This window comes from Erythranthe guttata, chromosome 1 (genome assembly GCF_056151865.1).
Source record: "Erythranthe guttata isolate IM_541 chromosome 1, IM_541, whole genome shotgun sequence".
Taxonomy (NCBI): domain Eukaryota; kingdom Viridiplantae; phylum Streptophyta; class Magnoliopsida; order Lamiales; family Phrymaceae; genus Erythranthe; species Erythranthe guttata.
This window is the reverse complement of record NC_142533.1, coordinates 3,724,747-3,745,356: the sequence shown is the minus strand read 5'-3', so window position 1 is coordinate 3,745,356 and position 20,610 is coordinate 3,724,747. Positions and strand designations below refer to the sequence as shown.

General features: G+C 35.6%; 4 protein-coding genes and 1 non-coding gene across 12 annotated transcripts; 2 read left to right on the top strand and 3 right to left on the bottom strand.

Annotated features, from left to right (window-relative positions):
- The first annotated feature begins 1,995 nt into the window (after positions 1-1,995).
- Positions 1,996-3,070, top strand: LOC105973639 (uncharacterized). Its single transcript, XM_012998673.2, has one exon. It carries the CDS (start codon positions 2,068-2,070, stop codon positions 2,989-2,991), a length of 924 nt encoding a protein of 307 aa, XP_012854127.2. The 5' UTR covers positions 1,996-2,067; the 3' UTR covers positions 2,992-3,070.
- Positions 3,071-3,240: 170 nt separating this feature from the next.
- LOC105973819 (DHHC-type zinc finger family protein) lies at positions 3,241-8,047 on the bottom strand. Of its 7 annotated transcripts, none has more exons than XM_088817618.1 (8): positions 7,872-8,047; positions 7,505-7,562; positions 7,147-7,321; positions 5,874-5,969; positions 5,125-5,350; positions 4,441-4,739; positions 3,767-4,262; positions 3,241-3,623 (listed from the first exon to the last, which is right to left on the bottom strand). In XM_088817618.1, the coding sequence occupies exons 4-7, from the start codon at positions 5,934-5,936 to the stop codon at positions 3,777-3,779; spliced, it is 1,074 nt and encodes a 357-aa protein (XP_088673744.1). In that variant the 5' UTR covers positions 5,937-5,969; positions 7,147-7,321; positions 7,505-7,562; positions 7,872-8,047; the 3' UTR covers positions 3,241-3,623; positions 3,767-3,776. The 7 variants fall into 7 exon arrangements, with proteins under 7 accessions (XP_088673744.1, XP_088673741.1, XP_088673749.1 ...); XM_088817615.1 differs by having other exon boundaries at positions 7,147-7,250; XM_088817623.1 differs by having other exon boundaries at positions 7,147-7,250; positions 7,965-8,016.
- Positions 8,048-8,859: 812 nt separating this feature from the next.
- LOC105973804 (cation/H(+) antiporter 18) lies at positions 8,860-12,347 on the bottom strand. 2 transcript variants are annotated; one of them, XM_012998855.2, is made up of 4 exons: positions 11,899-12,347; positions 11,341-11,576; positions 10,252-11,253; positions 8,860-10,147 (listed from the first exon to the last, which is right to left on the bottom strand). In XM_012998855.2, exons 2-4 carry the CDS (start codon positions 11,533-11,535, stop codon positions 8,930-8,932), a joined length of 2,415 nt encoding a protein of 804 aa, XP_012854309.2. In that variant the 5' UTR covers positions 11,536-11,576; positions 11,899-12,347; the 3' UTR covers positions 8,860-8,929. The 2 variants fall into 2 exon arrangements, with proteins under 2 accessions (XP_012854309.2, XP_088673782.1); XM_088817656.1 differs by lacking the exon at positions 11,899-12,347 and adding an exon at positions 11,704-11,837.
- A 4,213-nt stretch (positions 12,348-16,560) lies between these two features.
- LOC105973806 (Galactose mutarotase-like superfamily protein) lies at positions 16,561-20,071 on the top strand. The gene is made up of 8 exons (XM_088817664.1): positions 16,561-17,462; positions 17,586-17,660; positions 17,791-17,847; positions 17,936-18,099; positions 18,187-18,321; positions 18,415-18,517; positions 19,099-19,198; positions 19,474-20,071. Exons 1-8 carry the CDS (start codon positions 17,376-17,378, stop codon positions 19,644-19,646), a joined length of 894 nt encoding a protein of 297 aa, XP_088673790.1. The 5' UTR covers positions 16,561-17,375; the 3' UTR covers positions 19,647-20,071.
- Positions 20,072-20,282: 211 nt separating this feature from the next.
- Positions 20,283-20,354, bottom strand: TRNAM-CAU (transfer RNA methionine (anticodon CAU)). Its single transcript has one exon. It is a non-coding gene; the product is annotated as a tRNA-Met (tRNA).
- Positions 20,355-20,610: the final 256 nt, after the last annotated feature.

Below are 20,610 nucleotides of genomic sequence, written 5' to 3'. Positions count from 1 at the left end.
ATACCTCTAAACTTTTCTTTATTTCTCCTGCATCTTCTGAAGTGGTAGGTATCATCCTATATATTATACCATCATTAAATTCCTCATGTCGGAAAATTAGCCATTAATTATATATTTTTTTTCATTAAATTCATTCCTAAAGCACATTAGGGACAAGCCATCACTTTGACCTTTTTTGACTGTTTAAGAATCAAGAATATATAGCAACTATATAATAAACAATATTAAGATATAACTTTAATCTTTCCTCGAATCCAGTCAATGGTACGTACGTCGTCATGTCGAGCTTGTCACACATGATTAATCTATTGTGGTTTCAGTCTTTCGTATAGTTTGCAAATTATTATAAGAGAGTTCAGATTTATATCTCATACATATTATATACAGTTAGCAGGACTTAAAATATACTGACGACGAAAGAGACTGAACACGAGTAATTAAACGCTGCGCTGTCCTTACTCCAACAAATACACTGTAAGGTGATGTGATTTTAAGTGGATTTTAAAGAGATTCTTGCTTATCTCACAAATACTTAATATTTGCAATGTGAGCTAGATGCTTTATAACTATCTAATCTCTAATTATAAGCATATATGTATCTGTATCTATACGTCATCTTTTATCATTAACTAATATACATATATATATGTAAAGTGTATTTATAAAGTATGTGCACGTGCATGAATACATAGTGTCTATTAGATTGTTAACTAATTAATTAGTTAATTAATTAATTAATTAATTTCATCTTCTTATATACTCCATCCGTCCCAATTTAAATGACATTTTGGGTTGTTTCACACATATTAAGAAAATCAATAAATGTGTATAGATTATAGTAAAAAGCATAGAAAAATACTAATATATCCTTGACATTAATTGTTTTACAACTAACTAATTAGGAGTTATAAAGGGTAAAATTGAAAATAGTGCAATTAATGATGCATTGAAAATCTAAAATGACAAATAATTTGGGACAAGAAAAACTCTCTAAAAAGACATATAATATGGGACAGAGGGAGTATCTAACAAGGTGACGAATATTTTTGGGCTTCACATTTTCACATAACTTATTTTTCCAGAACATGAATTAGTCAGTGGGCTTCATATATAAAAGTTTTACTTATGGGCTTCGGCCCATGATAAATTGCAAATCTCACTAAATTATTGATAACATTTGGATAATTGGATCATATTCATATAAATTAATAAATAAAAGAATCTAACAAATTGTTAAATTTAATCAGATAAATTATAACGTTTACGAATCCATTCAATTGAATATGAATAAATTTCTTGTGTTTTCAATTTCACGTCGCGCCAATTAATGGTCTAGCGGTTGGAGCAAGCGAACTTGCGTCAATTGACCCAAGTTCGAAACCCCTGCCAACAATATTTACACTTGAAATAAAATTGATGATTATGTTTAGGCTATAATGATTAATTTTCTATAATACCATTCATTATTATTATTATTCATCTCTAAAAAAGTAACCACGGCGTGCAGTGATACCGCAGTTAGTGGGATGCAACAGTCATCATTACGTGGCTTTATGGAAAACAAAATTCTATTTATTTTTTTTAATTTTCTTTAACATAACAATATATAAGTATATATTTTTTCTAGTTAAATAGTATAAACTGAAATATGAAATATAAATATGACTATAGTATTATTATTGAAACTCAAAAAAAAAATCGGGAGTGAATTAGGACTTTCCCTGAGATAAGGTATAATTACAAAAAGACCTCTCATGTTTGGATAATTACAATTATCCCATCAACTATGAATCTTACGTTAGTACATTAGTGGGGTGACTGTAATTTACACTAAATAAAAACTGGAAAGTTACGGCAAAAGAAAACAATTCGCTACTTTTCTATCATTACAACAAAAGTCCCCACAAATTTTACCGTTGGAAATGCCACGTCATCAACCTGAAAAAGTTTTTAAAAATAATAATAAAATAAATAAATAAAAGGAATAATGGGGCATTGCGCTTAAGAGAGATTCCCCTTATGAATGATCAACACACACAAAAAATAAAATAGAAAAAAAGCTTCAACATGAATAAATTTTACTTCATCTGGTTATTATTTATGTTATTTCATTTCCCTTCTTTGATCCATTCCTTCAACAACAGCAGCAGCAGCAGCAAATTCAACGAATCATTAGACGCCATTTTCCACGACCACGCTTTCCGAGTAATGATGCTCCGGCGTCCCCACACCGGCGAACTCTACACCGCCACTCTCCCGCCAAATCTCGCCGGAATGAAGCTCTCAGTAGTGGGTCTCAGAAGCAAAACCCTATTCACAAAAGGTGCAAATTTCAGTGATTTCGTCATCCCACCGAAAACACTCCCCGTGCCTTATGCCAAGAGGCTCCTCGTAGTATACCACAACCTCGGAAACTGGTCTTCATTGTACTATAATATATCCGGTTACGCAATGATAACCCCCGTTGTGGGTTTTCTCGTTTACGACGCTTCGTATTTGAATAGCAAAAACTTATCGAAACTGGAATTGAACACAATGGGGAAGCCCATTTCGGTTGAATTCCAAGATTCAATTGCGTTAAAACAAAGCAACCGGATGGTTAAATGTGCTTCTTTCGGGGATTACGGGGAGGTTTTGATTAGTGAGATTAGTTCGAGTAATGTGTGTTATAGCAGAAAACGAGGCCATTTTTCGTTAGTTGTTCCGTTGGAGAAGAGGGAGACGGAGAAGAAGATGCGGCCGTTTTGGATAATGGGGTTTTCGGCCGGATTCGTAGGGCTGATGGTGGTGGGGTTGGGCGGCGCGGTGGCGGTTAGATCGGTTTTCGGGAGGAGGAATCAAGAAATGGAGAGAGAAGCTGATGAAGGGGAGTTTCTGGAAACATGTTGGATTTCTAGAAGCAAAATGCCACGTGCCGAAGGGACCAGAACTCTGCCTGTTCTTGAAACTACAACTCTTCCTAATAATCCTAAGTTGTCTTTGTATGCTTAATTATTTTCAAATTTTTTTTTCTTTTTAAAATTCTGCTTTTGGATTTAAATATATTAGAAATGTGTGATTGGAATGTAAATATGAGATGAAAGTATCATCATCAAGAAGTATATACACTACATATGTACCGAAACAAACTGAAAAATCGACAAAATCAGTCGGCAGAAAACGTGTACGGGCAAATGCGTATTAAGATATTAAGTACACTCGCATAAAGAACACCGACCCAAATCAGAACACACTCTCCCGTTAACGAATTAAAATCTATCTTGTAGATGATATACGTAAAAATAGAATAATCGGTTTTCGTATCTATACACTAAGCTCGGTGACTTGTGAAACAAAGGGAGAAAGAAGAAAAAATCCCGAAAAACATGTCTTTTTCTTACAATATTTTCTATAAGCTCTTTTCAATGAAGGAAAGATATACCACAACACACTTAATACAGGGGGCTACAACTTACAATATTGAATGCTGATCCGTAATTTCGGTTGCCAGCTCAGCATATAACACGTGTACTATACCAAGTTACAAAATTTACTTATCAGCATTTCTAGCAGTTTCCTAGTTCATCTTCCCTTCCCAAACTCTTTCACAAGTGTACCGGGAAACAATGTCGTTCCTCTCTAACCTATAAAAATATATACCGGAAAAAAGTCAACATTCAACCATCTTCGGGAATTTACCTATTTCATGCAAAAATGACATATTCGAAGCTAAAAAATAACCGAAGTTGCAAATTCATGAAATTTGATGTAAACGAATGTAACCCACCTCAGAATCTTTACTTCCTATGACTTTTCCCAGATTTCCAATAACTTGGCAAGTACACCGCTGCATTATACGGACAATCGAAAAATCTAACCAGATTCTGGCAATCCCTTTCCGACGTTTCTTCACTGTCCACCGCACTGAGTTGACTCAAGTAAGTCTTCCCAACGTATATATAACTCAGCTGCTGCCACAAAAGCACACTCAAACCAATTCCCAGTGAAACACTAGATATAAACAGGTAAACAAGAACGAGTCCTCTTGCAGATAGAAAAACCGCCGATCTCAGAAATGAAAGAACGTTGTCTTTCAACACTCTGTAAACGAACTCGGTACTAACAACCCCACCGAAATTGCCGACGTGCCTATCTTCTAGAGGTGGCCATATATGTAGTGCAGCAAAGGAAGTCATCAAAGCAACGTAAAGTGTACTTATGACTGTAGATATGAGAAAGAGAATAAACGGGCGATGATTTCCAGCACCGACACAGTTCCCAATCTGCATATAATCAAGAAAATTGATGACTATATAAATTTACCCTTTATAAAAAAATAAAAAATCCCAGAAGTGCAATAGTGCTCGTAATAGCAGAACTAATTCAATTTAATGTGCATGAAGTTTCTTGCCGACTAAAACATGAATTTCTTATTTTCTAATTAAAATTTAAAAAACTTACGAAAGGGCAATGATGATCCATGTCGAGTATGCACATTCCACATGAACGACAATGATGCGCCCTAGGTGGCTTCGGCTTTGAACAGAAGTGGCAGTATGTATGGTTTTCAAGTCCACCTTTCCCAACTGCCGGATAGCTACCCCATAGTATCATCGGTGGATTACCGGCAGATCGAAATGCCGCAAGGCAAAACGAAGATAACGTAGAGATGGATAATATTGCTGCTAGTGTGATGTGGAGAAGACCAACGAAGTAACTGACGGAGAAGATTATAGGATTAACAGCCCACATACCAGCACCTGTGTCACCGATATGGATTTTATTACAAGATACTCTAAATCCCGAAAATCAAGAAAATAAGTATATGGTCATCATTCTGTGTTTTATATCATTATATTGACGATTAAAGCATCAAGTTATCCATTAAAAGAATGCTAGCCAAAACAACGGATTCATAAATACAAAGTAATCGCGCAAGTCATCCTCGATTTGCATTATTTTCCAAAACGGAATTGGAATAACACGTGGAGCTCGAGAAGTACCGAGCAAAATGTCGGTCGTGCAACAGTTAAACTTAAACTCTTACGTGCCGAAAAAATGCATGTTGACGAGAATCTATTATGCACGTCTAATTGTGAGCTGGTCAACAGGACAATTAAGTATCAAGGTACAAGCCGTGCTTACATGTAAAGAAGAGCATGAATAGAAGCACGATGCTGACGAAGCACTGGTCTCGCAAGCGTCTAAACCGAGTGTAATTGCTATCACTTCTCGCCACATTTTGCTTTGTTATAGCTCCACACCACCCGCATTTAAACACAGACGCGGTACGTGAAACAAGAACGCGAAGCCCACAGCCCCAACAATTCGTTTCAAGATCACCACTAACAGATTCCATGTGGTTACCCTCCTGCATTTTTTCAGCAGACGTATAACCAAAATCAAATCACGAACGGGCTTACATGAGAGAGCAATAAAATTGGGCGGAAAGTAATTAAAATCAAATACCATTACCCATTTAAAAAAAAAAAAATTAACATTATTATCCATTACCATAGGCACACAATACTCAATTCTATATCCTTCTCCTTCAACGAACACTAACACGAAGACGATTTGCGCATCTTAACAAGCACAAAGAGAGATCATAGTCCGTACAGTTCTAAGCAACTTAAAATTCCCTAAATCAAAATACATGCAAAATCAAAATACTAAGTCAACAAGTTATAATCCCCTAAATCCTCGACAAGCAATCGATACCGGAGATAATCAGTTTATCCAGATAAAATCTAAGCAAGCGGAAATCGGAAATTAAGGTCGGATTATTAGGGATTGAGGATTATAAACATCGTAATGCGATCACAGATGCTAGGCGTGTAAAATTTACTAGATATTTTATCTGTAATGTAGGTTTGGGTTAAGTCAAGCTTTACCCCCTTAACGGCGTCGGAGGTGGCGGAGCTGGAGGCGGCGGTGGCGGAGTTCGCGGCATCCATGAGGCTTCTTCCTCCCTAAGGGAATTTTCGTCTCTTGAAAAATGAAAGTCAAGAAAAATGCATTTCGTTTGATAAATTATGAAAATGTTTAATCAGTTATTTTTACCCAGATAAGTATTTACCCACGCTAAGAAATAAAGTGAAAATTAGCTAAACGACGTCGTTTTTCTATTAAAGGGGCTCAAGTAAGAGGAAAAATAAATTATATATAAGGGCAAATTACGGCCAACCACCTGAGTTATGGTTAAATTACAAAAATCACCATTCTGTTTAGGTAATTACAGTCACCCCGCAACTATGTATTATCTTACGAAAAATCCCTCCAGAGTTAAATTTAGGGATATTAAACCGGTAAAAACGAACCGAAATTTCGGTGCGGCAATATTTCATACTGTTTACCGAACTGAATATACGATTTGGTTCAGTAAATAACCAAATTACATAAATTTTATGTAAAAAATATTTAAAAGGAAGGGGTGTTGTAATACCCAAACAAGATGGGATTTTTTCGTAATTTGGCCATACTTCAGGGGTGACTGTAAAATATATATATATATATATATATATATATATATATATATATATATATACTAGTGTTGGGAGCACCGCGCAAAGCGCGGTGTTGGTGCCCATTCAATGTAGTCTAAAATTACAGGGTTATTTTGCTATAATTCTATTCGCATGAAGCTAAATACAAAATTTGTCGCAACCTGTTTCAACCATCACATGTGAAATATGACCTTAAACCAACATATTCAAATATAACATGCCATTGTGCAGAAAAATCCCTTGATTTAGTCGAAGAAGTTGATAGATCATAATAGAGATCACTAACCCTTCTGTTATTGTTGTTGGACTCTCTAATCCTGGACTCGTGATCCACTTTCAATGCTATAGGCATTAGTGAAGGTTTGGTTGTCCGATTACTACGTATTCGACGAATTATTATAGTGTTTTCCACGTTTGGACAACAGCTTATACTTCATGCCGTTGGCAATTACAACTAAAAATCATAAATTTAAGAGTCAAAAGAACCAGCCGATCTGTGACAATATTACCGACCAAGAAACTAAAAAAGAATAAACCAATAACTCCCACAGTGCAGGAAAAAAAAAAATAAAAGCAGGAAACAAATGAAAACTTTTTTCGATCTTGCATGAAAGACTAAAATGACATTTTGAGCACAAAATTATATTGTGTGATTCTTTACCTGATTTTGTTGGACGAATCAGTAATGTCAATCCTTCATTGTGAACAGAATGACTTAAGTTATTTCCTCTCCAGTTTATTCCGTCATCCTCAATTCAATCCCAGCTATGGCGAATATTAAAGGATTCAGTAAGATAGCAAAACAAAACGCTCAACAAAGTTCACCGGAAACAAATCTAATACATAAAGAGAAATTGAACATCAAGAATCAATCAAACAATTACGGATCCGTTGCTGGTTGTTACAGCTACAGAGAGCCTAAAAACCAGGACAAAAATCCCAAAAGAGAACCAATTTTTAAAAAAAGTTCAATTTATGAAGAAAAATTGAAAAACAAAATTAGAAAAGAAATAATATACCTGTTATTGATGCTTAATTCAGTGAATACCTTGAAGAAAGCTTCAAACTTTTTGCAATCTGATATACAAGAAATAGCAAAACAACAAGGAAATAATGTATTTAAAACATGAACTAAAAAATAAATAGAAAATGAAGCATAGAAAATAGCAATTAAATGACACAAATATGAACTGAATTAGGCTCTCCAATTTTGACCGTATTGTTTGATCATGTGAAATAGAATTTCAACAACCTCGATCTCAACATTATGCTGAATCACTAATCGGAAATTTGTGAGATATGCTACAAGTAGTAATAAACTCTCCATTAGCAATGAGCTGTGTATATTGATGAAAATTAAAAAGTAAGAAATGAGAGAAACAAAACCATGTAAATATCTTTAGCACAAGGAGAACAGATCGCTGGTAAACAAAAGTCGCCGGTGCCCGGTAAAAGTTTATTGAGTTTCTTAAAACCAACCCATGCAATCTTTACTTTCGCCGAACATCAAATTCTCTTCCATTCAACTTGCTGGATAAAACCAAATAGTAGATAAATATCAGCAAAATAAATGGAAGCTTGTTGGATGAAACCCAATAAAGAAAATAGGTCATAGTACAAATATATATGTCTATATTCTTTTAGGCACCAAAAACTTATGATTCACAGAAGGTACCGCAAAACAGAGCTTGTAAACTTAAAACCACACAATGGATGTGTAAAATTAAAAGGAAGATGATAGCTCGCAAAATGTACAAAAACTTCATTAATTGTATATAACAAACAAAGCCTAATTAATTCTTAAATGCCAAATCACCAAGGAACCAAGAAACTGAAGACAAAAATAACGAATAAAACAAAAGCAGAGGCAATATAATTAATTCGACGGAAAAGGAAATTAGTTGACCTCTCGATTGCCTTTCGTGGTCGGCTATCGCAGGGCAGTAGTGCAAAAGCTTTTCAGAGAGGAGGCGCCGGAGATAGAGGTCAGAGGAGATGTTCTCCCCAAGTCTGCTGCCTTCCGATTAGAGATTTGAAAAAGAAAGAAAAGCGAAATGAAATTGAATAAACAAAAAGAAAAGAATGGCCGCTGTGGATTGGAGGTGAGAAAACGAACGGCGGCGTTTCCACAGTAAATGGGCCGTAAGAAAAGGAGAAAAGGGGGAAAATCTGGGGGAGAGAAAATCAGAGTCAAATATGGTGATCGTGCATTTTCCAGAAGAAAAGAGAAAATAAAAGAAATCGATTGGAGGAAGGGGATGAAACGGCGCCGTTTCAGAAGATTAAAAGTGCCTGAAAAATAAGGGGGCAGGATTAAAAAAATAATAATTATTATAAAAATTCGATTAAAAATGATAAAAAGAGAGAAAAGGAAAATATTTTAAGTGATTGTACACTTATTATTCACATCTTCTTGTTGAGAATGAACAAACAATTACATATAATCAGTGTGACTCAGATTCCCCCTCAGCCTCCGCCGCATCTCCCTGTTTCAGAGTTCTCAGAGAATCTCCGGTGAGTTGGCCGCAAAACTGCTGCACCACCAACACCGACGATGTAAACTCCGGCGAACCAATCAACAAATTCGCCACCGCTCCTAACTCGGGACATTCACTTCTCCCCTTAAGCGCTTCAACTAATTCCCCCTCCGCCACTCTCCCCACCACAATCAGATTACTCCGGTTGTACCGCCGCATCACCTCCACCGCCTCCGATGCATCGCTCACCTCGAACTCTTCAAACCTGATCGAACCATTATCCTTCGACACTTTCGACTCAAATTCTGCGATAAACACTTCATCAGCCGATCTTGATTCATCACCACCACCACCAATATCCACCCGCACCGAATCTCCACCGACACCCGGGCCCACAACGAAACGGACCACGTCCAGACGGATACCCGGATGCTCCGCCATAACCCGCCCGTACGATGCAGCCTCACGATCGTCACGTCCACCGAAGAAAAAAACCGTTATATTATAATCCACATTACTCGCAGCTACTTGACAAGTTCCGCCGAGCCCCCGGTCAACAAAAATCCCAACCGAACACGGGGCATGCTCGAGAACCCGTTTGTTCACTTGCCTCAACCCGACCCGCGAACTCTCAAATGACCCGTCGACCCGTTGGTGCTTGTGAAACGGGAGAATTATCATCGCCACCTTCTTTTTTGTTGCGCTATTACAAATGTCGATGTGCATTGATGACATGGACGATATTGCGGTCGTAGGTCGAACAGACACTTGGCTTAGATGCTGAAAGGCCTCGAAGGCGATGACGATTTGGGTCGGGTCGGAATCTTTGACCCGGTTCCAAAACGGCATCCCGTTTTTCCTCGCCTTGTGAGCCATACGTATAGCGGACGACCTCTCCGAGAGCTCCATGAGATGCATTGCGTAGACACGGAGTACTCCCTCGCGTTTTCCGGTACCACGTGAGGCTTCTATGAGATTGATCAAGCTCGGAATATCTCTCGTGCTGTTGAAACAAGTCAACAATCTGAGCTGAGTTTGACTTTCCTTTCGCTGAATAGTTCTGTGTTTGTAATCCGATCTAGCCATCCGGGCCGGCTTGTATATTGTCACGACGATAGGTGTCGTAATAAATGTCGTGAACAAAGCCATCAGAACCATGATTGCGAAAGCTTGATCGTTCAAAACCTACAAATTTTCATAAATGTCAGATAAAAGATCATGAGAGAATATCAGAATACTAACTACTAATTAGCCAAGTGAACAAAAAAATTAGTTATTTATTTACTTACCCCTCTGTCTTTTCCGATGTTGAGTACGATGAGTTCGACTAAGCCTTTAGTGTTCATTAGAAAACCGAGAGTCAGCGCCTCTTTGAGAGGAATCTTGCACAAGAGAGAAACCACAACAGTGCCGACAATTTTCCCGAAACACGCGGTAAATATAACCAACGCAAGTAGGCCCCACGACTGAGCTCCTTGAATGGTGGCCACATTAGTTTTCAATCCACTCGACACAAAATACAAAGGAAGAAATAAACCCGAGACAAGATCCTCCACTTTCTCAACAAGAGCACCGGAAAACGGACCCTCTTTTGGCACAAGAACACCGAGAATAAAAGCACCGAAAAGCGCGTGGATTCCAATTGCATCGGTAACAAACCCTGCCGCCAAAACAGCCGCCAGAGTGGCACATATGTAAATCTCGTCCACCGGCTCGCCCTGAGGGCATCTTTTTGCTAGTTGTTTGAAAACAGGTGGGACCAAGAATATGCAGAGGATTACGAAGCCGGATCCACATAGGAAAACCCAGATAGACACGAGGGGCGAACGCCCCGTGCCGGAAAGTGCTATTGCCAGAGCAAGTAGAATCCAAGCTGCGATGTCGTTAACCGCTGCTGCTGACATGGCCATTCGGCCTACATCGGTTGTTAAGAGCTTGAGCTCGGCTAAAATACGAGCCAAGACTGGAAAAGCCGTGATCGAGAGGGCAACTCCCATGAACACGAGAAATGGGCCTTGGCTTACTCCTTCGGAAATAGTTGCTCTAAGGACAAATGAAGTGCCGATACCTAATGCAAACGGGAGAGTGATTCCTGCTAGGGCGATGCTTAGTGCTTTTTTACCGGTTTGTCGGAGAGCTTTTGGGTCGAGCTCGAGCCCTACGAGGAATAGGAAGAATAGGAGACCAAGATTGGCTATCGTATCGAGAACCGTGAGGCTTTGAGGCGGGAAAACAGCGTGCAGGTATTTCTGGTTTCGCCCTAAAGCCGAAGGTCCTAGTAGAATTCCTCCCTGTCAAAATACACGGAATCATAATCGAAATTCAGTATCAAGAATTACGAAATAGAGAATCTTGTTTATCATATAGGAAACTCTTACAATAATCTCGGCGACGACGCGCGGTTGTCTGAGTGGCCTTAGACAATACGCGAGCACCCTCGTAAGAACGACGACCAAGCATATTTGTATGATCAACAACGGAAGAGCGAAATGCAGAGGATTGTCGCCTTGGAAAACGCCGTTCGATGCCGCTTTCATCGGCGGTTGACATTTTACTGTTCCATTGGAAGCCATTTTTGTAGCAAAAAAAACACAGCTGCTTCTCACTTCAATATCTGCATATTAAGTCTAGATGAATTTCATGGAATTCATTTAATTACACACACACACACACACACACACATATATATATATATATATATTCAAAAATCAATATCTAATAGTCAACTAAGAACAACTCACAAGTAGTCTACTTCTATGCATAGTGTGGCACAAAAATTCAAAGAATTGCAGCTTACATTTTCTATATAAATCCAAAACTCTGAAAACCATATGTATTATAGTAGCTCTAAGTCGGTATGGAGACTTAAAAAATTAAAAAAATAATAAAAAATAAAAAATAAATTATATATATATATATATATATATATGTCTAACCTCAAAATCAAATATGGTTATGTTGACTTTATAGGTCCGATCACGATTCACGAGTGGCAAATTTGTCTTTTCACACGATAAACCCCAAATCCAGAAACGTGTTGAGAACGAAGCAACGCGGAAGAAGAACCCTCACTCCGATGCCTCAAAGACGATAATGCCCCTGCCTCCTCGTCTAATTTACCGAATTTCCGAACACTCCCACCGATTGCATATTCCCATTCTCGTAATTTATCGATCAAGATCTCTTCTTTGATGTGTATGTATAAACTATTGCGTGCTGTGTGTGTGTTACTATTTTTTTTCTTTCTTTTCCCCACTGTGTGAATACAAGTGTGTTTTCGTGTGTGTGTGTGTGTGTTTGTAGGCGGAGATAGAGACAGAAACCTGAATGTATTCTTCGAAACTCGGAGATTTTATTAAGAGAGAGAGACGAATATTTAAATTTAGGGCAAATTGCAGTTTGCCCCCTCAAAAAATGCCAGTTTTGCACTTTCCCCCCTCAAAATAGAAAAATGAGACTATCCCCCTTAAAAATATATAACTTGGTGCACTTTGCCCCAAATGTGTATTCCCGGTTTATTTCTCACCGAATGAATTGTTTATATGTCATTTTACATCTTTCTCTTGAGAATCCTCCTTTCAGAGTTAAGTAGGGTTCCCAAATTAACAAAATTATCTTCCCAAATTGATGATATTCGCTTCCAAGTTAGACGAAATTTTCTTCCAAATTCAACAAAATTTGTTCTTTGTTCTTCTTAATCATTGTAATGTAGGGTGAAAAAAGATTAAATGACATTTAAAGCCTTAAAAGATGAAATTGCGCTTCCAACTTACTCAAATCCGACAAGAATTAGCTCGAAAATACACATTTGGGGCAAAGTGCACCGAGTTATATATTTTTAAGGGGGAGAGTCTCATTTTTCTATTTTGAGGGGGGAAAGTGCAAAACCAACATTTTTTGAGGGGGCGAAGTGCAATTTGCCCTTAAATTTATATATCTGAAATTTGAAATTAGTATGAACTGTTTGGGACTGAAATTTGCGTGACACCTCCCAATTTATAGAGTCGGTACTATTTAATAATTAAAAATTAAAAATTAAAAATTAAAAAAAACAATAATAATGAGAAAAATAACTAGGTTGCTACTAAAAGAGTGGTGGTCCAGAAATCTTGAAACAACATTAGATTTAGTATTTCGAAGCATCTTGGATCGCTGACACGTCAGCAGCCAAGGCGTCATGCTTTTTCCTTTTTTTTTTCTTTTCTAAATTCCATTTTTCAAAGCTTATTTAATTTCTTCTTGTTCCAGTTGATTTATCACTGATATGGATCAAGATTTAATTTTCTTGCCCACCTCGAATTAATCTTTGAAACGGATCGATACTTTTTGAAATTGCACGTCGATTGCGTAAACAAGCGTCAGAGAAATCCCGACGAAAATCCTCCGACGCTCATAATTATGTGCGGATCCAATAATATTGCATTGAGTTTATATTTGAGATTTCGAGCTTATAATAACGATGAACCATATGGTGTCGACTTACAACCTAATAAACGAGGTGGATTCCATTATTTCAACATTTTGTATAGTCACTATGAACACTATTGTAATCGATTCTTGATCGAATGTAACGGTTGGGATTTTAACCTAACTCCGACCGTTAATTATATATATAAATATATATAGTTGAAGTGCAAAGTTTTGTTAATTAATTAATTAGGTTATAATGAGTGATCCCTTTCATCATTGCATGCGAGTATCATCACCAACAATGGGAAAACTTTTTTGTATAGAATATTCCAAATGAACGGCTTTAAAACATCATGCATTTTCAGCCTTCGATTTTGCTTTCCAACGATGTTCGAAGAATCTACACAAGCAAAAAAAAAATCTGAAATTTGAAGAGTACACATTTCTTATGATATAAAATGAACTTTTGACCTCTTTTCTTTTAGGGTTTTCTCTCCCTATGAGAGGCGTTTCTTCTCTTTCCGTAAAAGACGGCTCCGATCGAAATTTTTCAGAGGGCTCTCGTCTCGTTCTTTTTCCCACCATGCTAGCTAATGGATATGGTATATCATGAAGAACCTCACACGTAACATCTCGCTCGCGTCACTTTGAGTTGCCTTGTTTGGAACTGTCGAGGGCTGGGGGGGCTCTCGGGCAGTTCATGAGCTCATGGAGCTTATAATTCGCATCATTAATTCCAATTTAATTTTTCTTTGAGACTAAGTTGTCCTACGAGGAATTTTTTGAATATATTAAGGCCTCGTTTGCATAGTGCTATTAAGCTCTATTAACTAAATAGTAGAGGTTAATAAGATGTTTGGTTGATAAGATTCGTGTTTAATCAAGCCCGCTACTAGACTTAAAGCTCGACCTACTCCTGCGATTTTGTAGGGGGTGATTAAAATTGGAAAAGGCAATTATATCCTTAAAATAATATATTAATTTTGTTAATTAAATAACTTTTTAGACAATTCACATTTAATACCAGAATTTTAACAAATTTAGTATAAAATTTAATATAACGAATCAAACATCTTACTGACTTAATTAATTAGTTGGTTAATGCGATATTAATCTAATCTCATCTTATCCAATGTAATCCGATATTGGTAAGCAAACGAGTCCTAAAATGTCATTGGATTTTTATGGTATTTGTGTGTGGACTTGCACATAGGTATTGGCCCATTGGATTTTCAATCCATCAAAGCTAGTGGAGGAGTCTTCATCTCTAAAACTAAAATAAAAAGCCTATCAATTATCATAATTAATTAGTAAACTTTTTATATATACAGGAAAAAAAGAAAAACGACCCACTCACCTCATCAGAATGTTCAAGCTCACAAGTTCGAGGTCGAGTTCATATTTTTCGAATTTGAATTCATTTTTTTAATCGATCGAGTCGGCTCGCAAGACTCGTGAAACGCGCAAAACACATGCCTTTTTTACTTGGGAAATATTTTCCTATACTCTTCAAAGTTCAAACCATTGTGCTTGACTAAAATAACCAAAAAAAAAAAAAAAACCAAGTCCAAAGTTTGTCGTGACACAATCTTTGAACAAATCCTAGGACTTGCATTCCATATTCAATACGTGCGCCAGCCAATATATCCACAAACCTTAATTTATTTATTTTTTTGTTTAATCCTCAACGAGTAATTAAATAATACGTTCATCAATTTTTTAAATTTTTTTTTTTCAAACTACTTTATACAATTACTCAATTTCTCAAAATAAAATAAAATAAATGATAATAAAAAAGAATATTACAATTGCTGCCAATATGGACCTAGTTGGGCATCTTGACAAATGTATCTTGCATTTAAATCCCAATATGGGGCCAATTAGTATATATAAGACTTTTCTCAATTTAAATACCGGCTGCAATTATTTATGTCCTTGAAAAAAAAAAAAAATAATTGTCCATTTTGATCTTTAAACTATTATTGGTTCATTAGATTATCTACAAACAAAATAGAAAACAATTATATGTGGATAAGTATTATTTCAATCAATTATATACCTTTTTATCACTAATTTTATCTGCTTGTGAATCTCTAATAATTCCATGCACTGAATTTGGTGTGCTTGGCTGTGGACCGGTTTCTCTATTTTAATTAAAGAATTCCAAAGTCAATAATTCATTTATGAACTATGATCTTGTAATTATTAAAAGAGGTAAAATACATTGAGTAATATATTGGAAAATTACAATTTTAGTCCCTCAAGTTTGCACCAATTATACATTTACACATTTGGTCCCTGATGTTTTTAAAATTAAACGCGTTTAGTCTTTTCCGCCAATTTTCTATTAGTATTAACATAATCATGTGTATGCCCGTCACTACGTTAACTGATGAACTAAAGGTAAATTGACAGAAATGACCAAAAATATTAAATTATTCAAACACGAGAGATCAAATGTGTATTTTTTGAATATGATATATGAACCAAATGTAAAATTAATGCAAACTTGAGGGATAAAAACTGTAATTTTCACAGTAACATATTATCCATAAATTCAAACATGCACCTATTATATATACACAAATGTGTGTAAAATATGCATTCAAGCACGGATCCACGAATTTCAACTCCTAGTTGCATTAAAGTTTATACTATGTTACATCGAATGACATATACACACACACATTGGTTTGCGTAGTAGATTAGCGGTAAAAATCCATTAGATATAGCCTTAATTAGATGTTGCATAGAAATAGTCTTGGATCAGTTTACATTATACTACATCAGGTGAAATACGTCAGGTAGATTTTTACCATTCACAACACAAAAACACACACCCATATTGGTGTGTATAGATCAACGGTTAAACCCAACCGATGTAACATTGACCGGAACGTTTACACTAGAAGCTCAATAAAAATGACTAATTTATTAGTTAAAAATGAGGGAATGATCGAATAGATCTTTACCATTCATATACACACACAAACACTAGTGCGTGTAAATCAACGATAAAAAATCATCCGATGTAACATTGAACGAGACGTTTACACTAGAAGCTCCATAAAAATGACTACTTTAGTTAAAAATAGAGGAATGAAAATGATGGAAGTATACTCCTGCAAAAGAAACATGCACCCCTAGTTTAGAAAACGGTTAAGTCAGGTAATTTTGTTGGGATTTTCAGACATGATGCTGAGGTATCTGCTTACTCTCATCTAATTAAATTAGTAATTTTTTTTTTTTTTTGTCTAAATCCAAAACCGAAAGATCAATGGCTGATAATAATAATTAGTGGGTCTCTTCAAGATCTGTTCAAGATACGACCTTTCCATTTTCTTGATTTTTTTTTTATCTTTTTTATTTTATTTTTATATATTGAAAGAAAAATGGTGACAAAGTCAATTAATCAAAACTTGGACCAACTTCTCCTTAAAAGGGCTTTCTCTTACACCCATGTTTACTTCCTTCCACAGTTTCAATTTCCCCCCTCTTATTAAACCCTAATTTCGCCTAATTAAAAAAAAATGAATTCTTTATGTTCAAAGAACTGACCTTTCTTGTTTTTTTTTTTTTTTGTAATTACATGAATTTTTGGTTTGTGGGTCGCACTATTGTTATCAATAATTGGGTTTTGAGGGTTTCTTGATTGTTGTGGCGGTGAGTAAAATCGAGGGTTTTTTTCGTTTTATTTATTTATTTTTAATTTGTTTGGTTGGTGGTTAGAAATTGTGTTGGGATTCACAAGAAACTGGGTTATTGTTCACGAGAAAGGATAATCAAGATAAGGCTCTCTTCTGAGTTTCAACTACTTCTGTAATTGCTGAGTTAGAATTGGGATTTGTTAGCAACTATAAAATCCTGTAACTTGTGGGCTGTCTCTGTGTGTGTGTAAGAGAGAGAGAGAGAGAGAGAGAGAGAGAGAGAGAGAGAGAGAGAGAGAGAGAGAGAGATTACTAAATAGGTTGAATTTGTTGTGTTCTTGAAAAAAAAGAAGAAAATGGAACATTCTGCAGTTGAAATTACAAAGGATGAGAATGGAATCCCTCAGGTTATTCTTCGTAGTCCACGCGGTGCTTCAGCACGGGTTAGATCGTTTTTGACATTATATAATCATTACATTATATATTCATCAAATGATTTGTTTATGTTTTCAAGATTCAAATTCTGATTTCGATTTTTTTTTCCTTCATGATTTCAACATTTTCAGGTTAGTCTTCACGGAGGACAAGTCCGATCCTGGAAAAACGAACGCAACGAAGAACTATTGTTCACGAGCAATAAGGTGTGCTGCAGATTTTTTTAAAATCTTTAATTTGTTGCCATAATCATTGCATAGTGCATACATATATTTTACAGTAAATTCGATATTTTATCTGCAACGATAATAATATAATCACACGTCGATTTCACAGTCAAAATTGAAACCACCAGCAGCTGTGAGAGGAGGAATTCCTACTTGTTTTCCACAGGTATTGCCATCAAGAAAATATGTCGATTCTTAATTTTTTTTTTTTTACTGATATACAAAATGTGTTTGCGATTTTCTTGATTTTGAAGTTCGGAAACCGCGGGACACTTGAACAACACGGATTTGCGAGGAATCGAATGTGGGCCATAGATGAAAATCCTCCGCCTTTTCAATCCGTTGATTCGAACAGCACAACGTTCATTGACTTGCTCCTTACATCGTCCGATGATGATCTCAAAATTTGGCCTCATAGGTAAATAGCAATTCCACAAATTATTATTTCGGTAATTTTTATTTGCTCCGTAATTTGTGGTTAATAATTCTTTAAATTTGATTTCAGTTACGAACTCCGTCTTAGGGCGATTTTGAGTGTCGATGGACACCTCACTCTGATATCACGGGTTCGGAATTTTAATTGCAAGCCTTTTAGCTTTGCATTTGCCCACCACACGTATTTTGCCGTCTCGGATATTAGGTGAATATTTTGATTTAAAAAAAAAAATTGTTTCTTTAGATTTAATCAAACACGTAAAATTGCGGCTAAAAAATTGTCGATTTGAAACTACAGTGAAGTAAGAGTAGAGGGCTTGGAAACTCTCGACTATCTCGACAACCTTTGCAACAGAGAACGGTTTACGGAACAAGGGGACGCCTTAACCTTTGAATCCGAGGTAAAACACTATTCTTTCTTCTCATTCTTTTTTATGTATCATATTTCCGTGGGCCTCGTTTGGTTCCTAAGATAAGATTAAATAATCTAATAAAATTTGTATTATTGGACCATTGGGTTTACCAAACAATCAAACAAAGTCCAACTCCGACTTTTTTTTTTGGATCGGAATTGGAATACATATGAGATTCCAATTTTCAATCCGATTTTATTTTTCGATAATATTTCTAGAAAATACACTTATAATACCAAAATCATTATGTATTTTATATTTTAGGTTACTAAAAATTGAAATTTTCTGAATTCCTATGATCCCGATCCAAAAATTTCCGATTATGGAACAAATTTTTCATTCCGATTTCCGGTTTGTTTTGGAACGAAATTGGAATTAGACTTTAAAAAGAAAAAAATCAGACTTTCTCCGAAAGTGCTAATTTCGATCAGATTCGTCCGATTTCCACCCCTACCCCCAACCAAACGAGGACTTGCCATTTAAAACAAATAGCAAATGAGTAATAAAAGATAATACTATCCACTTATTTGAGCTCTAGATTTTTACGAAAGTATATTTGTGGTGCATAGGTGGATCGAGTTTACCTTAGTTCTTCAGACGCCGTTGCAATATTCGACCACGAGAAAAAGAGGACTTTCGTGATAAGAAAGGAAGGGCTTCCGGATATTGGTAAGTACCAATAGATCGGTTTATAACAATATGTACATACATTGTATAAGAGCTCGTTTGGTTAGTAAAATTAGCCATGATTAATTAAATAATTGGACCCTATTGGATTTATTGGATGTTTCGTCAGTCCAATAACTTTTTGGGGCGGCCGGCAAATTGGAAGATTCTTTATTTGAACTTAAATCTTATCTTCAAAACCAAACGAGAGACGATATTATATTATCATTAATTTTTTTTTTTCTTTCGAAATCTTGATTCGAAATGGGTTGTGACAGTTGTTTGGAATCCATGGGACAAAAAATCGAGAGCTATAGTGGATTTTGGGGACGACGAGTACAAACACATGCTATGTGTAGATGCAGCTGCAATTGAGAAACCGATAACTCTAAAACCGGGGGAAGAATGGACCGGAAGAGTCGAGCTATCTGTCACGGCCTCAATACAGTGATTTTTAATTTTTTTTTTCGTTCGAGAAAAAGAAGATAATAAATAAATACTAAAATAAAATAGGAGTAAAGTAACTAACATGGTACTGTTGTTTTGGTGGCCTTATTTATTGTGCCACCTCATCAAATAGCATAATAAGAAGAAGAAGAAGAAGAAGAAGAAGAAGAAGAAGAAGAAGAAGAAGAATAAGAAGAGCCAATGCAATAATAATCAACAAGGCTAATTTTGATGCAAGTGATTTGTAGGGTGTTGTATGAAGTATGATTATTCATATTATTCTTGTAATTTTTTATTTTTAAATTTTGATTTTTAAATTTTTTTTAATTCTTGTAAGTTGGTGTTGTCTTGAAATTTTGAAGGTGTAATATTTGTTGACACTCTTGCAGAATAACTGCTGTTGAATGAAAATTGTCTAAATTTGTTCAATTTTAGGTTCATATTTAAATGTATGTATAATAACATATTATTGATTGACGAATAATTATTTGTTTTCTTTATTGGCAAAAATAAATAATGAAGATAACAGGGAAATAGATAATTTTATTTTCTTTATTGGCAAAAAGAAAATGAAAAATAATAGGAAAATAGATAATTTTATTTACTTTATTTTATTGGCAAAAAAAAAATAATTACTCTATATCAGAGCCAGGTTTCGATCCTGGGACCTGTGGGTTATGGGCCCACCACGCTTCCGCTGCGCCACTCTGATTTGATGATAGGTTTATGACAATAAACCTATATATTTATACGTTCCAAATGGTTTATTTTGCAGAATTTAATTCCTTTTTTTTTTTTTCCGAAACCATCAAACAAAAAAAATTAAGAAGACTTATTTATATTTGATTATTAAAACAAATCGTGTTCCCCTTTATATTTATTTATTTGTGACATGATTTAGAAAGTTAAAATAAAAAATCACTAATTTTGTATTTAATAGTTGTCTATAAGAAATTAAATAAACAATG

Excerpts from the sequence above, each read along its gene's own strand:
- LOC105973639 (XM_012998673.2), top strand. The coding sequence starts at position 2,068 with ATGAATAAATTTTACTTCATCTGGTTATTATTTATGTTATTTCATTTC.
- LOC105973819 (XM_088817612.1), bottom strand. The coding sequence starts at position 5,936 with ATGGATGCCGCGAACTCCGCCACCGCCGCCTCCAGCTCCGCCACCTCC. Across the intron at positions 5,351-5,873 it reads CCTCCGACGCCGTTAAGGGG|GAGGGTAACCACATGGAATC; the intron begins GTAAAGCTTGAC and ends GAAAAAATGCAG. Across the intron at positions 4,263-4,440 it reads TGGATCATCATTGCCCTTTC|ATTGGGAACTGTGTCGGTGC; the intron begins GTAAGTTTTTTA and ends GATTATATGCAG.
- LOC105973804 (XM_012998855.2), bottom strand. The coding sequence starts at position 11,535 with ATGGCTTCCAATGGAACAGTAAAATGTCAACCGCCGATGAAAGCGGCA. Across the intron at positions 11,254-11,340 it reads GCGTCGTCGCCGAGATTATT|GGAGGAATTCTACTAGGACC; the intron begins GTAAGAGTTTCC and ends GTATTTTGACAG. Across the intron at positions 10,148-10,251 it reads ACATCGGAAAAGACAGAGGG|GTTTTGAACGATCAAGCTTT; the intron begins GTAAGTAAATAA and ends GAAAATTTGTAG.
- LOC105973806 (XM_088817664.1), top strand. The coding sequence starts at position 17,376 with ATGGAACATTCTGCAGTTGAAATTACAAAGGATGAGAATGGAATCCCT. Across the intron at positions 17,463-17,585 it reads CACGCGGTGCTTCAGCACGG|GTTAGTCTTCACGGAGGACA; the intron begins GTTAGATCGTTT and ends CAACATTTTCAG. Across the intron at positions 18,100-18,186 it reads CTCAAAATTTGGCCTCATAG|TTACGAACTCCGTCTTAGGG; the intron begins GTAAATAGCAAT and ends ATTTGATTTCAG.